This window comes from Urocampus carinirostris, chromosome 3 (assembly GCF_059441175.1).
Source record: "Urocampus carinirostris isolate Australia breed hairy pipefish chromosome 3, RoL_Ucar_1.0, whole genome shotgun sequence".
In the NCBI taxonomy this organism is placed as follows: Eukaryota; Metazoa; Chordata; class Actinopteri; order Syngnathiformes; family Syngnathidae; genus Urocampus; species Urocampus carinirostris.
The window spans coordinates 30,639,506-30,666,860 of NC_142351.1; the positions used below are offsets into that span (position 1 = coordinate 30,639,506).

At 39.1% G+C, this 27,355-nt stretch overlaps 1 protein-coding gene and 1 long non-coding RNA gene across 2 annotated transcripts; one reads left to right on the plus strand and one right to left on the minus strand.

The window, feature by feature from the left end:
* Positions 1–1,310: 1,310 nt before the first annotated feature.
* LOC148369403 (target of Nesh-SH3-like) lies at positions 1,311–14,160 on the plus strand. Its single transcript, XM_088331413.1, has 19 exons — positions 1,311–1,468; positions 4,216–4,395; positions 5,878–5,946; positions 6,014–6,146; positions 6,827–7,008; positions 7,076–7,128; positions 7,197–7,236; positions 7,957–8,016; positions 8,136–8,195; positions 8,611–8,658; positions 9,278–9,433; positions 9,509–9,598; positions 9,667–9,876; positions 11,186–11,291; positions 12,713–12,792; positions 12,891–12,920; positions 12,985–13,143; positions 13,218–13,340; positions 13,429–14,160. The coding sequence occupies exons 1-19, from the start codon at positions 1,381–1,383 to the stop codon at positions 13,542–13,544; spliced, it is 1,983 nt and encodes a 660-aa protein (XP_088187539.1). The 5' UTR covers positions 1,311–1,380; the 3' UTR covers positions 13,545–14,160.
* Positions 14,160–27,043, minus strand: LOC148369404 (uncharacterized). Its single transcript, XR_015850008.1, has 3 exons — positions 26,910–27,043; positions 26,282–26,347; positions 14,160–15,466 (listed from the first exon to the last, which is right to left on the minus strand). It is a non-coding gene; the product is annotated as an uncharacterized LOC148369404 (long non-coding RNA).
* Positions 27,044–27,355: the final 312 nt, after the last annotated feature.

The window sequence follows — 27,355 nt, forward strand, 5'->3', positions numbered from 1 at the left end:
CAAATATGGTTGGTTGGGTGAATTGTTAGGTTGGTTAATTTAATGGAGGCAAGAGTGTGCGGTAGGGATGGATGCTAATAGCGAAGGATAGTTAAGAATGACTGATAGACGCATATGATGGGGGGAGGGGGTAAACCAGTGTATGCTGTCGTGTATCTCTGATGATGAAGGATTGCATGGCACAACAACTCCCCCTTGTTGTGCTGTGGGCTTAATATTCGGTGGAAGAGCAAAGGGATATGAATGTTTGGTGAATGTGAGTGTGTTCTTGACTTTAGCCACCTCCCTATAAGGGGCTTATGGATTTGGTAAATAGACACCCTTTTTTTCATAGAAATTCTTTGAGGCACACTGTTTGTCGAAAATATTTAGAAATGAATTCCCAGCCATTTATTTTCGATTGTTCTCAGTTATTTTCGATTGTTCTCAGCTTAGGGATGCTGCTGGAAAAGTGAATTTCCCTTCGGGGATGAATAAAGTATCTATCTATCTATCTATCTATCTATCTAGTTTTATGTTTGGTTTTAAACTGAAAGTATAATGTTGCCTAAATTGACAGTTCAGTATAATGTTTTTGTTATCACCGAGACCAATAAGGGACACAGATAATTAATTTTGGTTAATAACTTTGCTGTAATTGGGAATTTCACAACATTTTTAACTTATTTTTCAAGTTTGACTATATTTTCATCATGGTTTTTTTTCTAGAAAAATATCAAAATGGATCCTTAAAAATTAGCAAAAAGTATCTGCCTGTGGAAGTTAAATGTTTTATCAGATCTGTTTTCTCTTTTTAAAGAAAAATAAGTAAGAGCAAATAAATTATCTACAAGATTTTTATTTTTATGTATATATATACTGCAATTATAAACAGCTTCATCAGACAAAATACATAAGGAATATTTCCTCCTAGTGCCTCATTAGCAAAATATTAGTCAAGTCAAATACAAAGAAGAAAAAAGTCATATCTTGCCACCTACTGATATGGACGAAGAGTTATTTGGCCAAACATGGGTAGAAAGTAAAGATACTGAACAATGGCATGCTTTTTTTTTTTCAAAAACAAAATCGGCCAATTTCCTGCGGCACACTAGACAAAGTTTCACGGCACACTGGCTGAAATCCACTGGTCTAGAGGACCCAGTTAGTCGGATGCTTTTTGAAATGTTTTTTGGCCTGCCTCCTTCTCCTTAGAGGTATAGGGGGGCGTGTTATCCAAAAAGAGAATTGAAGGTTGAAAATCGGGCAACACCCACTTCAGCAGTTATAAATTAAATTCTGCTTGCTTGTTTCCAGTTTTGAAGGCTGAACACATCTTGAAGTTTTGCATTGTTCTTGATCGTCCTTCTTCCAGATTTTTATCCTTCTCTGCAAGAAGCCATGGCTGCCACTGCTTCCCTCCTACTTCACCTCCTGCTACTCGGAGCTGTGATTCTGCCCAGCTGCATCCCAGCGCAGAGGACTCCAGGTAGGCTGTTTTGGACCAGCTATCAGGAGTTTGACTTAAGTTATAGTTCATATTTTTTTATTACCTGGACTAAGTGCATTGGGTTTTGAATCATGAGCAAATGCCTGAGAGAAGTGTTTGTTTTTCATTGATATTCAATGAAATTGTTAATTTTCCTGCCAAATACCCCAATTGCCCGTCTTTCACTAAAAATCTTTGATATTGCATTGAACCTGGAGGGGGAAAAGAACAACCTTAAACCAGTGTTGAATATTTTTTTTATCTTTTATGTATCCTATCTTATTGCCATTTTTCTTAGTTATTACTTATTTTAGCCGCTTTAAAAAAATTGAACAAATATTTCATATAACTATGGTGAAGAAAAAAAACTTCATGTTATATTTTTTTCTATTGCAATAAGAAAAATACTACTAAAATAAGAGTTTCATTTTACCAAAACAATAAGTAGTAAAATCATAAAAATAATAAACAAAATATCTTGAAATTACATCAACCGTTGAAAAAAAAACATTTTTTTAGAGAAATACCCCAAAAATCAACAGATTCATAGATAAGATTACAACCCATGATATAGCAACAATTTGAAATACCGATTTTGTCAATCTTAGTTTTATTTTCAGATTCCTGAATGTTAAATGGCCACAAGAATGCAACCGATATTGTTATTAGCTCCGATCACGAGTACCGATGCTTTGAAAAATAAAAAGCTAGTTCGGTACTTGCCCAGCCCTAATCATTTTAATGGAAAAAACGATTTTATTGTTTTTGAATATTTCTTATTCTTGTTTCAGCTCGGTAGCCTAGATAGTAGGGCGCCCGCTCCGAGACTGGGAGGTCACTGGTTCAAGCCTCGGCCGAGTCATACCTAAGACTTAAAACATTGGTACCCGTTGCCTCCCTGCTTGGCGTTCAGCATTAGAGGCTGGAATTGGATGGTTTGGTCACCTAATGACTCCCAACACCTCAGTTGGGTTGAGCGAGGGGGCTGGGAATCCCCTCCTCTGAATCAATCTCCCAAAAAAGAGTCAGAAATGACTATAACCACCTCCCACTAGGGGCATATGGCTGTGGTATATATATATTATTCTTGTAATATTAGTTTAAAATACACTCAAACAAGAAAAAAAATGAAATTGAAATGAGCACAATTATCTGCCAAAAAGAGAATTTTTTTTTTGGATGCAGTGTTATGGAGTTTTTGTAAATGTATTCTACCTTATAGTATAGTTTTTAAACCCTAAAGCCTCATTTGAAGGGCCTTCAAGTAGAGGTACTACTACCTCATGGTAAAATCACTGGCATATTGATTATGTTTTTTTTAATCATAATTACAACAAATGCTTTTAACTGGTTGTTTAAGATGGACTTAAACAGCCAATACGTCATCTTATCTAGCACAATATCGTATAAGCTATCATATCTCGTTTGTATGCAGCGTTAAGGGAAGAGTTGTAATCCTTGTAATAACGCTACGTTAACTTTGACTGGGTAGGCTGCACTTCATGACCAAACCTGAGATTTGTCCGCCTCACTGCACTGCAAGTTATGTAAGACCATCAACAGCTGTCAAGAGTACCGCCAAGAACAACAGATGCTCATGCTTGTCATGCCTGTTAATTCGAATACATATTCATTGGCAGAGCTGTTAAATATACAGTCATTGAACTTAGGTAAAAGGGCATTCTTGTATTAAACAAATACTGTATGTAATTCAAGTCTGTTGAAGTCAGATTGATTTGTATAGCCCTTAATCACAAAAAAAATCTCAAAGGGGTGCCCAGACCACCATGAAAACATCGCCTGATCGGAAACTTACTTGAGGGCAAGAAAAAAACTCAAAAGCCTCAGCAAAAGAAAATGGAGAAACCTTTCAAATGGGTTGCACATGAGGTGATCCCCCATCCAGAATGACCAGGCTGCGATGGATGTTGCAAGGGCATTAACAGACAATGCACAGTCATCATCCATTTTTGATATTGGTAATAACAGAATTTTCAGTTGACAACTACCTGCCCCAAATTCTTGACCAATGCAGCAGGTTCTAGGTGATGATACAAATACTGGTAGAACGGCTCGAAATGCATGCACCGTGCAACCCTCAAGACAAGACAAAAGTATGAAGTCAACATCACTCAAAGGCTATAGAATTTAAGTGTGTCTTAAGCATGAATGTAAAAATGTCCACTGAGGTTGCAGAGCATTACACAGAACCGGGGCCCCGAATTCAGAACGCTCTCGAACCTGTGGATTTCTTCTTGGCTCTTGAAATCTCTAGTAGAGTGCCATTCTACAAGCGAAGCATGAAGAAGAGGCAATTAAACCAGAACGTTAAGAGGGTGAAAGTATTTGATAAATGTTTTATGGTCGCAATAAAAAAACAAAATCACAGCTTAAACTGACAGGGATCCAGTGAAGGTCGGCTAAAATCTGTAGATGATAAGCCTTTCTTCTCGTCAAAAGCCTCGATGCAGCATTTTGCAACAGCTGCAAACTTATGATTTTAGACATCGAGAGACCAGATGATTGAACATTTCAGTAATCGTGAAGAGATGTAACAAACGCATAAATTATGGTTTATAATCTATAAATGGGATTACATTTTGCAATGTTTCAAAAATGGAATAGAACAATAAACCTGTTTTAACAAATTAGCAAGTAAAACGCTTCAAATGTATCCTGGCTTTCTGACCTAGCTCATTTCTTGCTAAATTTGAATATCTGTGATGTCTTGTCACTATTCACTACAGCCCGTCTCCGTAAAATGAGAGTCAAGATCAACGCTACCGGTGACACCATCGTCATGAAGTTCCTGCGGCCGAGTCACCACGTAAAGCTAGAGGGTTACATCCTGGGTTATGGCAGCAGTATATCATCCAAACAGTTCATCCCTTTGCCCGATAACGGCATACCCTACGAGGCCGAAATGGGTAAATAAATGAATAATAACACGTTTTGGGAGTCCCAAATGAATGATTGCATGAGCAGACACTCAAGTACAATCAGGAAAACAAACAAATGTGTGAACCAGACAAGATATGTCAAGTCATGGGAACAACAAACAGATGTTTGCCTTGGCTCCTCCCCTTTTGTATGACAGCCAAGATTTTTTTCCCTTACAGACCAAAAAGCCTGATTTTATGACTCTTTGGTGTTGGGTTTCATTGAGCGCCTGAGCAGCAACAGGAAACCTGCTCTGAAACATCCATTAGTGCACGTGCGATCGTTTCGTGGGAAACATTGTAAGATTGTCAGCAATGCCATTAAAACAAATGTTGTGTTTTTTCAAAGTATTTATATTGAAAGGTTTTATTGCAAGAAGAGTTAGCATCTATCGAGCCATTCCAGTTATGCAACCAGACCGCCCTGTTGTAGAGCCTAATGGACAAAACGATTTTGACTTTTATTTTATCTTGAGTTCAAATTCCTTTTGCTTCATTAGCTGGGTTGATGACATTTTGCCAACAATCCTGATAGAAAAGACCAAGAGAAAATGTATTTGCCGTCCCTTTTAATTTTTTTCCCTCACTTTACTTTGTTTACTGAGGTATTACGCAGGGTTGAAATTGGCAACATGCGGTGAGGTTCCTCTTTGGTGAGGCACAGTCAGATTTTCAAATAAATAACCTTATTCGTCATATGATGGGCTGAGAAAGAAAGCAATGCATAAACTGCCCTGGGGCTGCTGTCCGTCAATGCAGAGGTCAGGCTCATCTCAGAAGAGTGGGATAAGACTTTACACCCAAAAGCAATGGCAACCAAATGAGGAATGTGCTCTATCTGTGTCGTATCAGGAGATTTCTCCTGCTACTCCTCACCATAAACACCAGTACCGTCGGGAACAAAGCCCAACCCCAAAAAAGGACAGACAATAGAAAGTGGGTCCCTGACCATCCAGGTGGTTAGACCATCCATGAAACGTTAGCTGTGAGCATGGATGTCAAATATTGTATTATCTTACCTTAACTTATAAATAAAATGATCCTCCATTAAGAAAGAAATGTAGGCGAGAAAAACACATTCCTGGATTGTTCAACTTACTATTAGCTTGCTTATACTATCACCAATTTTGATGTTTAAGGCTGAGGTGTGCGCCAAAGCAGAATGAGGCAAGAGGATTGAATGCCTCACTCTGCATCTGCTCAGCACAGTAATACCTTAGTTACTAATTGAATTTATGGTATTCATATTAGAATGTAAAAAAATCAGCAAACAAAAACTGTGACTTTAATGAGAAAGATCTTCAACACTCAATGAATATAGCCGTTAAGATTTATATTTTCATGATGACAGGTGAGGCTGTGTTTCGCCTGCCTCACTTGCCTCCCCTGACTGCACGGTACTGGTTAATGTGAGATTGAGGGTTAAAAGTCTAATCATGTTTGAAAATCGTTGTTGCATCTGTTTTCTAGATGCTGAGCCCAAGTACCTGGTGGCCGTTCAGCCAGTCCTTACAAACGACGTGACCAAACACTGCACAGGTTTGCAAGCCAATCCTGTTTTTCCTCGCAGACGCAATGGCTTACTTGATTTCCGCTTCACGTGTAGGAAAAGTGAACTTGGAAAAAACACTCAATTTGGTGATTGACCCTGTCAGCCCAACATCGGTCCTGCTGTCTTGGGGGGACCATGTGAAAACTTCCTATGACAGGGACATACTGGAGGATTGCTTGGAAGACGGGTAAGATCCCAATTGTGGGCGCACATTGGATTCAGATTTATGTGGGTCCCATGATCCCATAACATTAAAACTTCTTCTGTATAGATATCAAGGGCTTAAAACAGAACAGAAAAGTATTATAATAATAATCTAACGTAGGACCACCAAAATTGAATAGCTCAACTTTGAAATCTTCAAAGATACAGTTATTATTATTATTGGTCATAACATGTCATCTATGAATTACTTTAGTCTCGAGTTTATGATGACAGCATTCATCTGCTTGCACGTATTACGTGACCTGTGTTCCTGTAATGAGAGATGTTCCATTGAAAAAATGTCGAGGTTTTCCAGCTCAGTTCCTCTACTTGTCCCTAGTTTTGATTGTAGTGTTCATCCATTGCAATTTATCCTCCCCTTGAAAAATGGATTTTCCCCTTTTTAGCCAAACAACTCTAGGAAGAAAATTGGAAATCTTCTGCTATTTTTGTATTCTTTTTTTTCTTGTATAGGTGAAAAGGCTCTCCATATATTGATGGAAATTATATGAAAGAGATTTTACACACTAGTTACAATCTTCTCAGGTAGATTTTTTTAATTGAACTCTTAAAGTCTCCAATCTCCATACAAACATTGCTAAAATGTGTAACAAAGACAAAGTGGCGTAGAATAGAGAAACATCTGCTTCTTGTTTCCATTAGTTTCTACACTGTCCGCTACCGAGAGAAAAACAAGAAGTGGACCTATCAAACATGCCCAACAAGCGACACGGTCATCGACAACCTGACCCCTGACACGCCTTACGAATTTGGTGTCCGCTCCAACAAGGATGACCGCAATGGTGCCTGGAGTAAAGTCGCCATCCAAAATACCCAAACTGCAGGTAAGACGCCAATAAATAACCTTCCTTTTTTCTTGTACGTCCTTAAGTTTTCCACTTTGTATTTCAGGAAAAAAAATAAAAAGACCACCAAAACTACGCCTTCCTCTCATGAAGCCATTGGTGTGTAAAGCCTTTTCTTAGTTTAAATACCAACATTTTGCAAAATAATAATCCCTGGTCTGTTTCAGAATCCTCTCAGGCCCCGTGCTTTCTTTCCACCACGCCCAGGTAGGGCATCTATCAGGATTTTTGAGCTAATTCTCTTAACTACATAACTACGCCAATGTGTAGTCTGCTTGCAATTTCAAAATTCTTTTCCATTATAGTTTGTAGATGTGATGTAAAAGTCATCATGCATCCCTATATAGACAAAAAGGTGAAAGACCTTACATCTACCTCGAAGTATAGAGCTTGAAGGTTTTTAATTTTTATTTTTACAAAAACTATTTGCTAAATCGAACATTTTTAAAAAATATATTTCAACGGCCAAATCATCCATCCATCCATTATCTGCACCGCTTATCCTCAGTAGGGTCGCGGGGATGCTGGAGCCCATCCCAGCTATCTTCGGGCAGTGGGCAGGGGACACCCTGAACTGGTTGCCAGCCAGTTGCAGGGCACACAGATACAGAGAACTAACTCGTTCATTCACACTAGGGACAATTTGGACTGGCCAATTAACCTGACATGCATGTTTTTGGAATGTGGGAGGAAACTGGAGTGCCCGGAGGACACCCACGCAAGCACAGGGAGAACATGCAAACTCCACACAGGAAGGTTCGATCTCATGACCTCTGAACTGTGCCGCACACGCGCCCACCGCTGCACCACCGTGCTGCCCGCGGCCAAATCAATCAGCCCAAATTTACATCCAGCTAACATTTGATGTTTGAAACAATGGAACGTTTAAAAAAAACTTCACTAATGGGAAATTTGGTTTGCTTGCAGCATTTCACAACCGCACTCAATCTCGACTTCCTTCGTTGCTCCACCGTGCATCTCTGCCAGGCAAGCTGAACTTTCCCCACTCTTTTTACAGGGAACGTTTATAACCGTGTGGTTTTGTGAACTAATTGCGTAAAAGTTATCAAGTCTTAAGTGAAACGTTCTTTTGTTCCTCTCTAAAGTAAACGGACGCCGGGATTTCCCCCCCATAAAGCCTGCCTTGTGGACACGTCCTCGTTCAGGTAATGCATCCGTTTTTACTCTATGGAATTGAAGCTTTTAGTAATACCTAAATGATCATGAGGGCACTCAGCCTCAGAGAAAGCTGCAAATTAGTCGCTTATTCTTCAGCCAACAGAGGGTGTCTGTGCAGCACACCTTCTTTTGTACATTATAGATCCTACTCTACTCTAAAAACGTTACTTGCCAGTTTTGTCCTCGACATCTTTGTTTACACAACGCTGATTAGGAGGAATGCGGCCGCTCAGACGCAGGCCTCATCCTCGTTCTGCCGTGACTTGTTCATTCTCATGGGGAATTATTAAGGGAGTGTTACACACAGAACAGATTTTCCGTTATTTTAGTTTAATTGTTAGAATGTAATAACAAAGGTGGTTATGATGAGTGATGACATATGATGTGGTGTGGCTCTTTCAGGATCTTTGAAAAAGAAAACAAACCTGCATGGAAAACCAAACCAATCAGGTGAGATAACCATGGAACCAGTGTCTTTCCTGCAGTTGGGCACCCCATTATACTGACACCAAAAAGTAGCGCAATACATTTAGTTACAAATTACCAAATAATATGTACTCGCATAAAAGTTGACTCCCAAAAACTGTTATAGCCACAAAATAAAATAAATTAAAAAAAAACATGGACGCCAACCTCTGAAGTCAGTAAACCCTTCATATTTCTTGGCTTGTGCAATCTTGATAGCTTGCAAATTAACACCACCACTTGCGGCATAGCGGCTGAGTTAGTGGAGGCTCCGGTGTATTTCGCTGAGAGTATGTCACTATGAAAGCCTAACAGTGCCCTAACCCAATTATAAAAGGAGCGCTCGATTAATAAATTGGCCTTAAAACAAACATTCAATTTAAAAGAACGTCCTTAAAATGAACACTCAATTGATAAAAATGGCCTTTTACAATTAAAAAAAAAACCTCTAGCAAAATATTTTGCTTCAAATGTTATCATGATTGAACTTTACATGTTATAAAATCTTAAGTGAAATTAAAAGATTTTTTTTAACCAGCTCTACACTCTGGGTGCTCAGCACCACTAGGGTTCTAAACCTAAATTATTCCCTGCTTCATCACAGAGAAGACCAGTGACCAGAAAAACACGGACAAATTGGGAGTCCTGAAGCCCAAAGTCCCAGTGGCAACCGCCAAACCAACTACTGCCAAACCAACCAGAGCAAAGCCAACCAAGCTCTACCGAAAACACACCACCACTATGTCACCCACAACCACAAGTAAAACCCCACCAAACACCAGCAGTGGTCCTTTCCTTGCCTGACCGGTTACACATCCCAAACTTTCTCTTGCAGTTCCTCCACAAGAATCTTGGGAAAACTCTGAATTGTTTCAGTCGCAGCCCACCTCTGACATCGATGCCCAGGGCAAAAAGCGTTACGTGGGTAAGTGTCTCCTCTCGAAAATATCGGCAAGAACCTGGTCTGAGTCTCCTTTCCTTGACCAATGGCAGCACCTCACGTCATCTATCAAACGGGCAAGAAAGCGGACGAGCCGTGTTCTATTACGTCGTCTTTGAATTTCTTCCCGGCGGACGAGCGTAGCGACGGCAACGTGACGGCCCCGCCAAAGTCGCCGCCCTCCAACCTTACTGTTGTGACAGTGGAGGGCTGTCCTTCCTTCATCATTCTGGACTGGGAGAAGACCAACAATGACACTACAGGTAACCTCCCGGTCCGCTGGTACTATTTACGTTTTACATTAAGGCGGGGGTGTCAAACTCGTGTTCACCGGGTGCCACATAATTAAATATGGCTGTTCTCGAAGGCCCTGATGTGCCTTATGAATGTAACTACTCCATAATGTAAAATATCGCTGAATTTTATTACTAATTGAAATCACAACAATTACATGCAAAATATAGCTACAAATATATATGTTATTAACTAAATCTAACTACATATTTTTGGACATTTTTAGATAATTTCTTAATTCCACCTGTTATGCATTGATATGGAATGGCTAGAGTCTCGTGTCACTGAACTTTCAATTCGTGAGTATCATAGTCGACAGGCATTGTTGGAAATATCATTTATAGTCAAAGTAGCCTTGAATCATTTGTTCTGAGAAGCTCAGACATTTTGGGCCCCTGCAGGCCACATTAAGTGATGTGGCGGGCCACATTTGGCCCCGGGAAGATGAGTTTGACACACGTGCGTTAAGGGATCCTCAGATTTTTGTTTAGCAGCCAGGGTTATTATTGTTAGTTTTAATTATTTTTTTTCAAATTAGATTTCAATTTGGGAAATGCTTGGTTTCCGTTTTCATTAGTTTGAAGTGGATGTTTTGTTGATTAATATTATCTTTATTTTTTAAGCAATTTTTTTTTTTTAAGAATCAAAGTCAACCCGATGGATTTCACATCGATCTTACGTTTGGGCCCCCACTGATCTTAAAAGGACAGTGTCTATTATTTGTCTGTTAGATGTCACTAGATAGTGTATTCTTCCGAGTACTATGAAGCACAAGGAAGAATAAAAACTATGCAGACTCAGAGTGACCAAACCGCACAATTTTCTTTAGTTTTTTAGTTGGGTACCCATTGCAGTAAGATAGCAGACATTTACGTCAGCCCACTTTTGGCAAAGTTCATTTTATGTAAAATGATAACAACATTCTTGACCCACAAGTATGTTTTTCAAATGCACGTCAATATGATTTGTGCTTATTATTTAAACCAATATTATTTTTTAAATGAGTGCATTTTTTTTTCATGTAAGACGCGCTAAATAATGGACACTGCCCCTTAAACACAGCTAAGAACCAATCATGGTCCACATGTTATCTGAATTAAGCCATGATTGGGTATCATCCAAAACCTGAGCATCTGTGATGCTTCAAAAAAATGCCTTTTTTTGTTGGTGTTCAGTTTTGTTGAATATAATAACCTTGGCCATGCTGAACTTGGACTCTCTTTGGTACAGACATTACAGGAATAGTTTTCTTCAGACTAGCAAATTCTGTTTCCCCAGAGTACGAAGTCATCTCCACCACAAAAGGACCCGATGGAGAGAAGGTTTCTATTTTGACCACCGACCAGACGCATACAGCAGTGGAAAACCTAAAACCTGAAAGCAGGTAAGCTAAGTAGAGGTGCGCCTACTAATCAATCGATTATCAAAATATCACAGCCTTTTTAAAAAAAAAACATTGTTTAATGGTTTTTAAAAATCTGGGTTGGGAATTTTAAGAATGTTAGCTTTTTACTGGAAAACAGTAAACAATTCCTAATTTATTTTTGTTCAGCACGATAACATACTATCTTATCTTTTTTGATTATTTTTTTGTTGAATCAAACAATTTCGCTTACAACATCAACGTTTTTAAAAATAAAGAGACTAAATGTTTCAGGTGTTATTAAAAGTGAACAAGTTAGAGGTACAAGGTTGTGATGCCTAGAAAGTTGTTTTTAACATGGAAAGCATTGCATTTTATTGGCCAAATTAGTCCTGAAATTCTAATGAATTGTAGTTTTTACAATGTTCTTTTGAATTAAAATACAGATTTAGGATACAGTGGTGAGAAGTGTATTATTTAGTAGACACTTAAAATAAGGATAGAATGCATCAATGGATTTTGGACTTGCATGGAGAATATTAGAGGACCCCACAGATGAGAAATTTTAAATTGATGTTAAAGTGTTTACTAAACTATAAACTTATCAAGTGATTAAAATGATAACATTTCTAGCTTCTTCATTGGTTAATCAATAAAATAGCCAACAGATTGAACACATTTTAAAATATTGCTTGTTGCAACCCTAAAGCTAAGGTTTAATCAGAAATAACTCATACCAGCTTAAAATGGTTTCAAATTGGATCAAGTAGATCCAGTTGCCTGCCATGGATTTTACACACAGGCCTTGACTCCAGTTTGAATTACCGTAGTGATGTGTCGTTTGCGAACGAACTGGCTCTGTGACCTGGCTATTTTATTTGTGAGGACTCAGGTGGAGTAATGGTGATTAGGGACAACCCAGGCCCCCACTGAGCGCCCAGTTCTCTGGGTTCACTCAGGGAACTGGCAAAACGGACCGCGTGAGAGGCAGAGGGAGTGGGGTATTTGGAGACGCAAAACCGCTTGAGCGATGCTTAAAGCCTGTCTTTAGTAAAAAAATAAAATAAAAAAAATAAGCTAAACAATACTGTGTAAACGGAGATAATGAACAACGATGGGTAGATAAAAAAGTCAGCAAGAGAGAATCCCTCCCCAACGTCAACGTATTGACCCAGCCCGAAATTTGGATTGGGTTAGGACGGGCTTGGTCTCAAGGTTTAAGATCTCTGGCGTTCAGATGCCGAATCAAAATCTGATTGGCTAAGCCAACTGCTTCCTTGAAGACTGACTTTATGGACCAAGGCCTTAAGCATTTTTTCAGAGCCTTGAAACAAATAATGTCTGAAATATGATTGGTTAAATACCTAAATATTAAAGCACACATCACATCCCACCACTGAGTAGAACTCAAATGGATTTCCTATTTCTGTATTCCATGATAGCTATGAGTTCAAGGTGACACCAAAGAATGACATAGGCTCAGGTCCCTCCAGTGAGCCAGTGTCCTTCAACACAGAATCAGGTTTGAGAAATCTTCAATCTTGAGAAAAAAGTCTTCCATGTACATTCATTTTTGGTCAGACTTCCAGTGATTTATTTTGTTTTCAATTTGTTCCCTAGCCGACCCTCGAGTTAGCGAGAACGCTTCAGGTGAGGTCATTCATGATTCTAGCCCAGAATGGGGACTTATCTGAAAAAGGTACCTTCTTGACAGGTAAAGACGCCATCTGGACGCAGTTCCCATTCAAGGCCGACACTTTCTCCGACTGCAATGGTAAACAGTACGTCAAGAGAACCTGGTACCGTAAATTCGTTGGGGTGCAGCTCTGCAACTCACTTCGGTACAAGATTTACCTGAGCGACTCGTTAAATGGTGCGTCTCGTTCTCTGCCACTGGAACCGCATGAAACGTCAGCATCGTCGTGTCCTAAACAATTTGCGCCGCAGGTAAATTCTTCAACATCGGAGACCAGAGCGGCTTTGGCGAGGATCACTGCCAGTTTGTGGATTCCTTCCTGGAGGGAAGAACTGGTAGACAAGTAAATCCTGCCCAGCTGCAATCCAGATCTGGTAGGATCCAATTGACACCATATCTTAGATCAGAGTCTAGACTAAACCAGGAGTTCAATTAGACTAATAAACAATGTTTGTCATCTAGGTTTTCACCGAGCAGTACGACAGGAGCCTGTTCAGTTTGGTTCCATAGGTGCCCATTCCCACATCGGCTATGTGTCTTGGTACGAGTGTGGAATTCCCATCCCAGGGAAATGGTAAACTACAGTTTGGTGCTGGGACATCTTTCCGTAGAAACCACGTTACAGTTTACCATTACCACGGTGACCAATGAAGCATTGTGAAATGTCTACCTGGAGTGGAACTCTATCAAACATAACAGACCAAGTTGCATGTTACCTCATAAGTGTGGAAACAAGACTTTATTTTGCAATTTGCACATCACAAATGTCTTCCTGTCCTTACACAGAGAAATGACTGACTGGAAATGTTCTTTGCCTTAAGTAGGAATCAAATGGAGAAAAAAAAGTCAGACCAACCTCCACATTCCTATTGTTATGTTTTTGTTTGCTATCAACCCCAAACAACAGTCCTCATGTAAATATCTGAATAACAAATCAAAAGTTTTTGGGGATGGAAGTGGTGCAGGTTCATCAGTGGTTTATATCAGTTTAATTCAGATTGTTTTTAAGTATGTTCATCTGCATTGTGTAAGTTTAAAAAGCGGAACAACAGGGTGTTTTTTCTGTATAGAGGTACTTTTGTTCCAGATCTGTATTATATTTGTACTTTTTTAAAGTATTAAAAATGAACGTATTTAGTGCCAAAAAATGTTAATATTATTGCCATGCCTGTTGCCATGAAAACTAGGAAACGTTCGTCCATATTTTCTACAGTGTACAAAGGATCCTGTTTTTTTGTTTCATTTTTATATTTGAACAAATAAAGGCTATTTTTACCAATGTTTGAGATTTTTTTGGAGCGTTTCACTTCAAATATTGCTTTATATTGTTTTATTTCTTCATAATGTGTATGAAATATACTATAATTTGACACCTTTGACAGAAACACATTGGTTTCTTGTTTCTTCGTATCTTTCGAAGAGACAATTTTTAATCATGCCTGAAGATTGGATAATGAAACCTATTTATCATCACAGAAGTAATAGCTCTCTTTTTTGGTATCTAAAAAGAACTGAAGGAAATTTAGAACTTTTTCACTCGCGGCCGCCATCTCCTGGCTATTGTCATCATCGCAGCCTCAGTCAGGTCATTCATAATGCGCGTGCAAGTACATGTATTTCTTAAACTTGCATTTTTTTAAGAAACATAAAACAACCTGTAGGGACGAGCATGATGTCACTCTTCAGCAAATAAAGATAGATAGGTGTGGTAATAAAGGATAACGGCTCTTTGAACTCAGTCGGATATTGACAAGGCATCTTTAATAGAGAAAATATTGAACTTTCAAATTTTTCAAGGACACCTCAAAAGATGCACCTCACCTTTAACAAATATGTTGAGCACCGATTGTTGCATAAGGCAGGGTGATATTATTATTTTCATCAAAGTTGCTTTTTAAGACCATATAACCTACGACACGCAAGCTAAGGCACAATATAATAAACACATTGGCATACAAAAACTTTTGATAAGCAAATTGAATAAAAAGAAAATTTACCTTAAGTTACTAAAGGATCACACAGGACATTTAAACACTTCAACATAAACTTAAACATAACTTGTTCCATTTGCATTCAGCATAACAGTCAAATGCCCCTTCACCATGTCTGCTTTGAACTCTGAGCTCCAGAATTGACTTTAGTTTGCAGACCATGCCTTTATGTTCAATCAGCATTTGTTTAACATATTCAAGACCCAAACCTGCCGGTAATTTATAAACCAGTAGGAGAATTTCAAAATCTATTCTACAGCTGACTGTATGTCGGCGTAAAGCCATCAGGACTGGAGTAATATGTTTGTCAGAAACTGAGTTACTCTGTTCAGAATGAGCCTACCACAAGGAAATTTGTTTGAAAGGAAAAATAATGACGATCGTTTACCACAAAAGGGGATTTTGAGGGAAGGGGTAAAGAAAACATCGTCAGGAAATCATGTCAGAATAAGAACGTCGGTTCAAGTTTGCCAATGTTACGCAACACTGGGCCACCGTCCATTACATCCCTGCACACAAACATGGAAACAGTCTGTTGACATGATCGTGATACTTTTCAACAAGTGTGGCAGGGCACTGGCGGTTGGTTTGAACAATCATCATTCTGCAGCGCTTAGGAATAGGAAAAGGCAAGCGTGAACATTCTGGCAACAGAAAAGGCATCACAGTTGTCACACGCATCAGCTATTCGTTTTATATATAGCTGCTATAGGTATGTAAAAACCTCAAGAAATTATTTACTTGAAGAGTTGTAACATCATTTCTCGAAAAATGCTTTGTTAAAGCAATGTGGTGGCTGACTGGTTAACATGTTCTTCGCCTCAAAGGTCCTGGGTTTAATTCTAACTACACTGGAGTTTGCATGGTTTCCTTATGCCTGCGGGGGGTTTCTCCAGGCGTTTTTCCTTTCCGCAGGGTGATTAGTGGGACAAAATTGTGACTATTTTTGAATGAGTGTGTGTAAGGATTGTATGACTATCTGAACTCTGTGAATGGTTGTCAACTGGCTCAGTCCCCGGCCCCACTACCTGATGTGAAATGTGATGGGCTCCAAAATTACCCGCAACTCTCGTAAGGATGATCCATCCATCCATCCATCCATAATCAGCACCGCTTATCCTCAGTAGGGTTGCGGGGGTGCTGGAGCCCCTCCAAGGAATCTCCGGGCAGTGAGCAGGGGACACCCTGAACTGGTTGCCAGCCAGTCGCAGGGCGCATAGAGAGAGACAACCATTCACTTGCTCATTCTCACCTAGGGATAAGTTGAACCGACCAATTAACCTGACATGCATGTTTTTGGAATATGGGAGGAAACCGGCGTGCCCTGAGTAAACCCACAAAAGCATGGGGAGAACATGCAAACAATCGATCTCAGAACTGTGCCGCGGACGCGCTAACCACTCAGCCGCTGTGCTGCCCTCGTAAGTATGAGTTGTTGGAAAATGATTGAATGAAATGAAAATCCGTGACAGACGAAAAAATAAAAAAATCTTTCAATGTTTCAAGATCTGACATCTTAATATATCACATCTCATCTCATCTCATCTCATCTCATCAGCTGAACCGCTTATCCTCAGTAGGGTCGCGGGGTATATCACATTAATTAACTTTAAATAAGATAAATCGAATGGTCTTTATTGTCATTGAAAACAACGTAGTAAATATTTTATTTTTTTGCCATGACTCTTCATTGCGAACAAACTAATTTTACCCGGGGGATGCCAGAACTTGGGTCTCAGTGAGGTAGGGCAGAATTAGGTTTTCCACAAAAAAGTCCACATAAAAACATTCAACTGATGTGAAATATATATTTTTTTAATTCCATACACAATAAGATTTAAATATTTTTTTAAAAAGTGGTTTAAATTGAGAATAAATCAATCAGCAAGAAATGTAAATTAATTGCAACCTGGTCATCCTTTTTATTTTTTTATTTCATATTATTCTTTAATTATTTTATATTTTATTTGTATTTTTATTGTTTGTTAATGCAACATCCATTACAGCCTGGTCATCCCGGAAGGGGGATTACCACATGTGCGGTCCCTTCTCAAGGTTTCTTCATATTCCTAATGCTGAGGTTTTTGAGTTTTTCCTTGCCCTCATGTGGGTTTTAGATCAGGGGATGGTGTAATAATAGTCTGTGGTTTGCAATAGTCTGTGGTCTGCACAGCCCTTTGAGACTCCTTGAGATTAAGGGCTATACAAATGAACATTACTTGACTAGACACTGTCCCTTTAACCCTCATATTAAGGTGGAGGCATCAAACTATTAGCATGAGAGCCACAAATGGCCTGCAGGCCATGACTTTGACACCCTTGGATTAAACACATTAAATTACATGATTTTTTTCAAAAATAAAAAAGCGGAAGAATTGATGAAGGACAAAAAACACAAGCTAAACATGATTTTTCGCAAAGCCTCTCTAGACAGTTACTGCTTCTTGTTGCGTTATTAACGTCCTTGGATGGCTTTTAAAAAAAATGGAGGGACATTTGCCGGGATTTCTACGGTACCTTGGGGCGACATTTAAATGACGTGCAGCCTTGAACTGGCAAGCTGGTTCCCTTCAAAGCAAGTTATGTAATCTGCCATTTTCCTGCATACTCGTCGAAGCTTGTAGGCAATGGGCGCGGCAAGACGCATTCCTGGTGACCCGGGGCCGTCCCCACCAATCACGCTTTTGCAAGCATTGGTGCATTACCGTCTTTACCTATGCTGTGATTGGAGGCCTCAGCAGATGTTTCATATTATATTTAAAAATTAAAAGAATTTGTTTTTGATGGACCTGTTCATTATTGATCCACATTTACGCACCACTAGGGGGTCACGTGAACTGGCGAAAAAAGAACACCCTAAAATGGTTTCCACTAAAAAAAACAAAAACAGACATGCTATTTTTTTAAGAAATTCTGAATTCATTATTAGCAGAGGTGGGTTCAGTCACATACGGTGTATGTGTAAGTGTACAGTTCAGACAAACTTAGTACTTGTGTTAGTTAGCCATGCTAACGTTTGTAAATCAGTTATAAGGTTTCTAAAGCCAGTATATTTTATTTTTTGTTCAAATTTATCTGGTTTATATCTAAATTCATGAACAACTCAAAAGGACCTATACAGAATAAGAAATTCTTTTACGAGCTGCCGCAATCTCCTGGCTCGTGTCAAAACCCGTGATTGGTCCTTTCGTGATCCCCGAGGGACTGTGATTGTTTTTTGACACCATGTGGCAAAATAGCCACCACTTGAAACGGATGAACAGTTGGATTTTGCTGCTTGATTTAAGATTTAAATAACACATCACTTCTTGGATTTAGACTCATGGTGATAGTGCATAAAACATATTGGATGGTTTACTTAATAGTTAAACACGCAGAATAGAAAATGGTTATCCGGATAGGAGCTAACCGCTAAATCCTGATACAACTAAGCAGAAATTTGGAGACTCATGTACCTCAAAAGATAAGCTGTCGGAAACACCTAAATATAGATAAGTGACCATATTCTGACAAAAACAATATCTGCAAATCTCATTTAGAGTCTTAAGCTTGAAATGGTGCAGAATTTCATAGATTAATTGTGTGTAGTTGTGTGTGTGCGGTGTGCGCTTGTGCTGTTGAATTCATTCATTCGTAGCTAAGGAGCCTTTCAGTAGCCAAATGATGCTTTGTCATGAAATGTATTTCCTCTCTGCGTGTGTCCCTTTTGAAAATAAGATGAAACTCCCGCTTGCAGCGTTTTATTTTCCCGCACCATCAGCACAGAAGATCCTTCACCGTGATGGATGCCATCTGGTGACCGCTTAGGAGCAGGACTGACTGTAACACTGTAAAGCAGAATACAGAGGGTTTTTAGGGGTGTGGGGTATTTTTTCTCTTGGCGGTTACTGGAAAAGCTGTCAAGAACTTTGTGGGGGCGCCGGAAGAATCTTTCATTTGTCTCGTGTGGCTTCGCGTGCAGGCGCAAGACTGTTTTGTTCAAATCAGTAAACGGAACGTGCGAGCGCTTTGCCGTCACAAGTTCAAGTTTATTGTTGTTGAGTTAAGAGGAGGGAAATGCTGACATACCACCAAGTTTAATATATTACGCATCATGTTATTACGTCTAACTTTTTACGTTTTGTTTCGGACTGTTGGGGTCAAATTTGACGTACGACATCGATAAAGTAATGCTAAAAAGCTAAGGTACACCAAGGCTGGCGCAAATCAAATTTAGCAAGGTCTGTACGACTATAAAATGCCTTTTTCATTGACCATTGCATATAGATGGAATGTTGAAAATGAAAAAACCATTCATGCTATAACTTTTTTTTATGGGACAGTGCTCAAACTGACTGTGTTTCCACAACATTTGCAGTTTCCAACAGATGCGAGCTACTGCTGATCTTTGATTTTGGCAAATCTGGACACAGTAAAAGATTTTAAATTATGTATGCGTATATTTTTATGGGACAGTTTCTGTCATGCTTGGGGGAGTTTGAAACAGTCCCAAAAAACTTTCAACCGCACTGATACGGCTCCCGGAGAAAAACCTGCTGGGCCTAGACGGGTCAATGGAAGATTTTTAAACCGTGAATGAGTTAAACAGCATAACAGTAATACAACATATAAGTAATGGAAAAGTGCTTTGACGCAGGCATGAGAGCTGCACCTGTGAAAACAAGTACCGGTACCTGCAATGTTTTGTCTGAAATACTGATTAAGAATTAATAGTCCATTTAATACGCTCATATTTTTAAAATAGGCCTTTGGTTCTCAACTTTGTTGGAGGTACTAAAACCAACCCCAGATGTGTTCATCTATAACCCTTCTCCTGTAACTTCAAGAGATAGCAATATTCCTTTATCAAGATAGCTAGTCTCACTAGACTAGAAATACTTAACACCATACGTACTGTTATACAGTATATGTTAAATAATATTGAAATCAGCTGTATTGAAGATTTGGACCAAGTACAAACAGCTTGGGAAGGTTGTTAAAGTCAAGCGTACTAGTATGCCAAGGAACACATGTTGGCGTCAAAACAAACAACTAAAGACATACTGGACTGTCTCAGAAAATTAGAATATTGTGTTAAAGTTCTTTATTTTCTGTAATGCAATTAAAAAAACAAAAATGTCATACATTCTGGATTCATTACACATCAACTGAACTATTTCAAGCCTTTTATTATTTGAATATTGCTGATCTTGGCTTACAGCTGAAAAAAACTCAAAAATCCTATCTCAAAATATTAGAATACTTCCTCAGACCAAGTAAAAAAAATAATTTTATAACAGCAAAACTAAATCAAACATTTGAAAATGTCCATTGATGCACTCAGTACTTGGTTGGGAATCCTTATGCACGGATTACTGCATCAATCCGGCGTGGCATGGAGGCAATCAGCCTGTGGCATTGCTGAGGTGTTATTGATGCCCAGGATGCTTCGATAGCGGCCTTCAGCTCATTTGCATTTGTAGGTCTGGTGTCTTTCATCTTCTTCTTAACTATACCCCACAAATTCTCGATGGGGTTCAGGTCAGGGGAATTAGCAGGCCAATCAAGGACAGTGATGCCATGGTCAGTGCACCAGTTACTGGTGGTTTTGGCACTGTGGGCAGGTGCCAGATCATGCTGGAAAATGAAATCCTCATCTCCATAGAGCTTTTCAGCAGATGGAAGCATGTAGTGCTCTAAAATCTCTTGGTACACAGTTGCATTTACTCTGGACTTGATGAAACACAGTGGACCAACACCAGCAGCTGACATGGCTCCCCAAACCATTGCTGACTGTGGGAACTTCACACTGGATTTCAAGCAACTTGGATTTTGCTCCTCTCCAGCCTTTCTCCAGACTCTGGCGCCTTGACTCCCAAATGAAATTCAAAACTTGCTTTCGTCTGAAAAGAGGACTTTGGACCACTCTGCAACTGTCCAGTGCTTCTTCTCCATAGCCCAAGTCAGACGCTTCTTCCGTTGTCTTGAGTTCAGAAGTGGCTTGACCATGGGAATACGGCTATTGTAGCCCATTTCCCGGACAAGTCTGTGAACTGTGGCTTTTGATACCTGGACTCCAGCTTCAGCCCACTGTCTTTGAAGCTCCCCCAAATTCTGGAAGCGGCTCTTCGTCACAATTTTGTTAAGGCTGCGGTCATCTCTCTTGGTTGTGCAGCGTTTCCGGCCACATTTTTCCCTTCCAACAGACTTTTTGTGGATATGCTTTGAAACTGCACTCTGTGAACAGCCTGCTTTTTGAGAATTTTCCTTTTGTGTCTTACCCTCCTGATGGAGGGTATCAATGATGGTCCTATGGACAGCAGTCTTCCCCATACTTGTGATTTAGTTTACTGAACCAAGGTGAGTGTTTTTAAGGCTCAGGAAACCCTCGCAAGGTGTTTCGAGTTAATTAGATGATTCAGGTGATTAGTTGAATAGCCTACTTGTATACTTTTTCATGATATTCTAATATTTTGAGATAGGATTTTTGAGTTTTCTTAAGCTGTAAGCCAAATTCAGCAATATTAAAATAATAAAAGGCTTGAAATAGTTCAGTTGATGTGTAATGAATCCAGAATGTATGACATTTTTGTTTTTTTAATTGCATTACAGAAAATAAAGAACTTTATCACAATATTCTAATTTTCTGAGACAGTCCAGTAAGTCTTGAAAACAGAAAATGCAAAACAAGACAAATGAAGAGAAAATGGGAGGAAGTTGGAGTCAATGCATGTGACAGAACTGTGCAAAATTGCCTAAAGGAAATGGGATTTTCATATAGAAAAGCTAAAAAGAAACCATTGTTGACTTTTAAACACAAAAGAACAAGACTGCAATGGGCTAAGGAGAGGCAATCATTGACTGTGGATGACTGGATAAGGGTTATCTTTAGTGACGAGTCATGAATCTGCATTCGACAAGGTGATGATACTGGAACTTTGGTTTGGTGCCGTTCCAGTGAGATTTACAAACAGGACTTTCTAAAGAAAACATAAAAATTCCCACAGTCCATAATGACATGTGGCTGTATGTCAGGCAAAGACACTGGGGAGATGGCTGTGCTCAAATCTGTACTAAATGCATAAGTTTACATTGACATTTTGGACAGCTTTCTTATTCCTTCAATTGAAAAAATGTTTGGGGATGTTGAACTAATTTTCCAAGATGACAATGCATCGTACCACAGAGCAAAAACTGTGAAAGCATTCTTTGGAGAAAGACGCATCCAGTCAATGTCATGGCCTGCAAATAGTCCAGATCTCAACCCAATTAAAAAAACCTGTGGTGAAAATTGAAAAAAAAATGTCCACAGCAAGGCTCTGACCTGCAAAGATGATCTGGCAACTCCAATGAAAGAGAGTTGGCACTTATCAAGTCAATGCCTCAGAGACCGCAAGCTGTCATAAAATCCAAAGGTGGTGCAACTAAATACTAGTGATATGTTTTGATTGTCATTCATTATTCCATAATTTTTCCTCAGAATGGAGTGATTCCATATTTTTTCCCTGTACTTGGTCTATAAAAGTATCATTTACTGACCACCACAAAGTGTTTTTTTAATTTATTTTAGTTATTCTGAATGCTAAGGAGTTGCACTTTTGAAAAACTATCATTTTTACATGTTTTTTTCTACAGAATTAAATGTCGGAGAGAATACTTGTCCAAGACTGGTGAGTCCATACTTTTTGAAGTTTCTTAAATGACTCAGAATTGTTCTCAAAATGTCTGTTTAATCGGGTAGAGATAGCTTCCGACAATGTGAGGTCACAATTTCTGTGCTTTGCAGTGAACATGGCTGCAGCTTGTAGGTGTCATGGTGTCTTCACAAATAGGAAGCCTTACAAGCCCGCTCCAGTGAGACACGTGTCACAAAACGTTTATCCTTGAAATACCATTCTAACTTTTAGCCTCGAGGAGTTTGCTTTAACTGGTAACCCTCAAAATAGTTTTGATCGCATGTCTATTCTACAAAATCGTACGCTGCATCCAAGAAGCAATCAATTCTTGGCTGGAGTATTGTGAACTGTAAATCAGTGGAAAATAACAGATAATTTGGCATATAGATTAGGCAAAAAGTATATATACTCAAGCCAAAGTTAATTTAATTTGCTGTATTAAATGTCAGGGGGTGAAGAATTTTGACATTGTCTACCCACGTTCCTTATACACTGTGGAAAAACAATTGAACCCTAAATGAGCAACCATTTGGCAATGGACACAAGGAAAAACTAGCTCTAACAGAGGAAAATTCAAAATTAATCCTAGCTTTGTGGGACCTTAGTTGATAGTATTAACATGGAGTGGTCCCTCTGTGTTTATTGTCAACAAGTCCGTCTATTTCCTGCCAACAAATTTACAACCTTGCATTATTTGTCAATATTCAATACGCTAAGATGAATCTACATCTTTTGGAAGGCATACATTTTAGGACTGGAGAGGTCCAAAACATACAATCATCACCTTATGTCGGCTGTGAGCTTATTCTTTCAATATGTTCTGCTTTAAAGGGACAGTGCTAATATTTGAACACTAAGTGTCGCCATATGGTGTAGTGTAACCCAAAATGAGTGCTAAAAAGCACAAGGAAGAACACAAACTGCGGAGACTCAAAGTGACAAAAACTATTTTCTGCCAAGCATTTTGTGAGGAGAGAAAACAACATTAAAAAAATGGGAGAAAAAAATGAACAACAAGAAAAAACCAAAAAAGTAAAAGAAAGAAATGGGGAAAGGGGAAAAACAAATAAAGAAAAAGAGGAAAAAGAAGAAAATAGGACAAAAAGAAAGAAAGTGAAATAAAAATAAAAAGGAAAAAAGTTGAATGTGTGTGTGAATGGGTAAGTGTGAAGCACATTGTAAAGCCCTTTGGGAGGTCTTCATTGACTTGAAAAGCGCTATATAAATGCAGACCATTTACCATTTGAAAAACAAACAAAAGGGGGAAGGTAAAAAATAACAAAGAGAAAGAGAAATGCTGGAAAAAAAAGAAGAAAAGATAAAATACACACTGTCTCTTTAACTCTTCTTTGTTGAATGTAAATTAGATACAGATAATATTGTGCTGCCGTCTACTGGCTGAAATTTGAGCTACATTCCAAACAATACCAAAACCAATTAATGCAATGCTGGCTAATCAGGAAGAACGGGAGTGGAGTTTGGTCTAACGGGACGAGAAAAATCTTTTGAACAAGTGTCTAAACTTACTCGTGCATTCATTCTCATCAGTTATTAAACCACACTCAGCGCAACAGATGAGGTGAGTTTTACCATCTGGAGGAAATCTCCCCTCCCAAATTTGAAGTTGGTTTGGCCCACCGCCACTATTCTCTAGCAGTTAAATGAATACAGAACAGCGCAAATGACATGAGGCAGGTACAATGGAGGGCAGGAAAGTGCTAGGTGGAGACAAAAAAAGCCAGAAAAGAAAAAGAAACATGTTAAAAGAAGGACCTTTATTATTCATTTCACTCATATTGCACTTTTTGCCTGTCACTTGTGGGTCCCCGGGGGTGTGCTGTCCTACGTGTTTGCAGAATTCAGCAGTTAAATGCCTTCACTGGGTAGCTCCTCACACTCAAATAAGCTCGTAGTGATGGGAATCGCGTCTCTTCTTTGAGAAGCAGCTGTTTTGGTTTGGCTAGCTCAAAAGATACTCTACATAGGTAAATAGGTTTTCATCTATATCAGAATCTTTATATATTTTCCTTTTAAATAAAATGGTAAAGTGTTTTCTGTTAACTTATCAACACATACCACAATTTCTTCTCAATAAAAATTCACCATAAGAGCTCGGTTGTTCCATCAATTCAAATTCCTACTTTATAGCTAAGTGGGCCGGCTTTGGGTAGAAAACTCCCAGGCTAAAAAAGGGGCCCCCTGAATTAATCCATGGCTGTTGTTGTGTTTGCGTCTGTACAAATGAGAGAGATCAACAAGCACAAGAAGTGCAACATTCTGTGTTGTTGTTTTGACTTTGGGCATGGCTCTGTTTACTATAATGACTTTTATACAGCCAGTACATTCATTTCCTTTTTATAGTTGCCGGTTTGAGGTTTTACTAGTTGACGTCACAGTAACCGCGTAATAATTTACACACGCATGCTTGCACAAGTAAGAAACTCAATTAGGTAAACAACGGGAGGGGAACCAAGAAGAGGGGACAAAGATGTCATGCCGTCATCAATTCCAACATCTGCTTCCAGTCAGCTTGTTTCAGGCTCTGGAGAAGGACGCCTCTTCCTCAGAACCTGTCTGCATACCTCCAACCCAGCCCAGGCGGACCCACGTGGACTAATCTCCCTCAACACATCTGTCTACACCCACCTTAGACCTCCATGCAGGCAGTTCGACCCTTGCAGCAAAAAAAAAGAAATTCCAGCATTTATGAACCTTCCAAACAGGCCACGTGTCTGTTCCCTTGCAACCACGTGCTAGCTTGCAGCGTGTGTTTGCAGATCACGTGACCCATGCAGTCAAAAGGTGAAACGCGAATTTACCGCTGCTCTTTAAGATTTGACAGCTTGTTTGCCTCGGTTAACTTCATACGACAGGGCCCCCTGGCTGTTAATCGACTTGAAAAAAAGGGAAATCCACAATAACTTCTTTCCGCTAGATTTGTGGTTCTCAACTGGCCGTGACCCAAATCAAGAAAAAAATAATTGATTTCTCAAATGTCGTGATTAAAATGATTGTGCTTTTTGAACTACAAATAGTAGAACACAGTTCACATCTCAAAACAAAATAACTAGCAAAACTAAAGGCAACCCACTGAAAACGAGTCTGCTACTGAATTTTGGGTCCCAACCCAGCAGTTGAGAAACACTGCCCTAGATGATATACGCAAAATATTGGAATGATTTCAGTCTCAATTATAACTATCGCTATAGCGAAGGTGATTGTTTTATATTTATTGGAAGGCATCTGGCTCTGGAGCAATATCGAGCATGCAATAGTCAAGTCAAGCCCTGAATCACAAGGAGTCTCACAGGACTGATCAGAACACAGATTATTGCAAACCACAGACAATTATCGTACCATCCACTGATATAAAACCTACACAAGGGCAAGGAAAAACTCAAAAACCTCAACATGAGGAAAATGAAGAAACCTTGAAAAGGGACCGCACATGAGGTAATACCTCTTCCAGGATGACCAGGGCGCAATGGATGTTGCAATAACAAATAATACACAGATATCGTCAACAGGATATACGGGTCATTCATAGGCTATAGAATAGAAGTGTGTTTTAAGCCTAGATCTAAACAGTTCCACTAAGGTTGCAGATAGGATCTCAGGGGGGCAGAGCATTCCACAACACCAGTGCCCGAATGGAGAACGCTCTCAAACCTGATATTCTCTTCTTGGCTCTTGGGATCACTTGTAAACCAGCATTTTCAGAGCAAATGCTCCAGACTGGAACACAAAGGGAAATTAAATCTGAACGATATGAGGGAGCATACCGATGCATGAATTTCTATAATACCAACAGAATCTGAAAATCACATCTTAATCTAACAAGGAGCCAATGGCAGGTTAGCTAAAATCAGGGTAATGTGATCAAACGTTCTTGTCTTAGTTAAAAGCCTCGCTGCAGCATTTTGTACTAGCTGCAGGCTCTTAATAGAGAATAAATTAAGGTGCAAATTAAATTCACCCTAAATAGTGTGATTGTGTTAATGACATTCTTGCTATTGTTCTATCAACATAAATATCCTCTCAGAACATAAAAATTACCATTGACATGGTTAGCATCACAAGTAATATTTTACCAATACGTTTGTTTTTAGCTGGTTAGCCCGGAAGCTAATGTAGCTTCTAGCAATTGGATTTGAAAAACAAAAATGCAAAAGAAGATTTACATTCCGTATTACCTCAGTTTTTATGATAGCAATAAAAAACCTCACGCAGTAAAGACAATTTACAGAGAAAGAGTGATTTTGTAATCGTGCATGCATTGGTTATTTATTATTCTTACTTCATGGTTCCCGTTTCAGGACGTTTCTTGCTTCTTCTACAGCTGGTAGCCAATAATCATAGATCTCAAGTGAGTCCAAAAAAAGAAAAAAATAATAATAATCATCATATTTTGTGTTCCCGCGCAAGTGCCAGTTGTAACTCTCTGTACGTCCACGAGGGGTGTGCTAATGTCTCTTTAATCCCTTACTCAACCTAGGAGAATTTCGTTTTTACTTTTTTTTTAAGTAGCTTTCAGTCTATACTTGTGATTTAGTTTGATAGAGAGACCGCGTGGAGTCTGGGAATGTTTGTTACCTAGTGAAGAAGCTATATCGTGTTCTTTAAATAAACAAAGATCACGTTGAGTTTAAAGGGGACTCCGTCCATCTTTTACACTGATTGTCACTACTTGATTTTAAAACTCAAGTATCCAAATTTCTTAGATTACTTTTGCCACCATTGCTC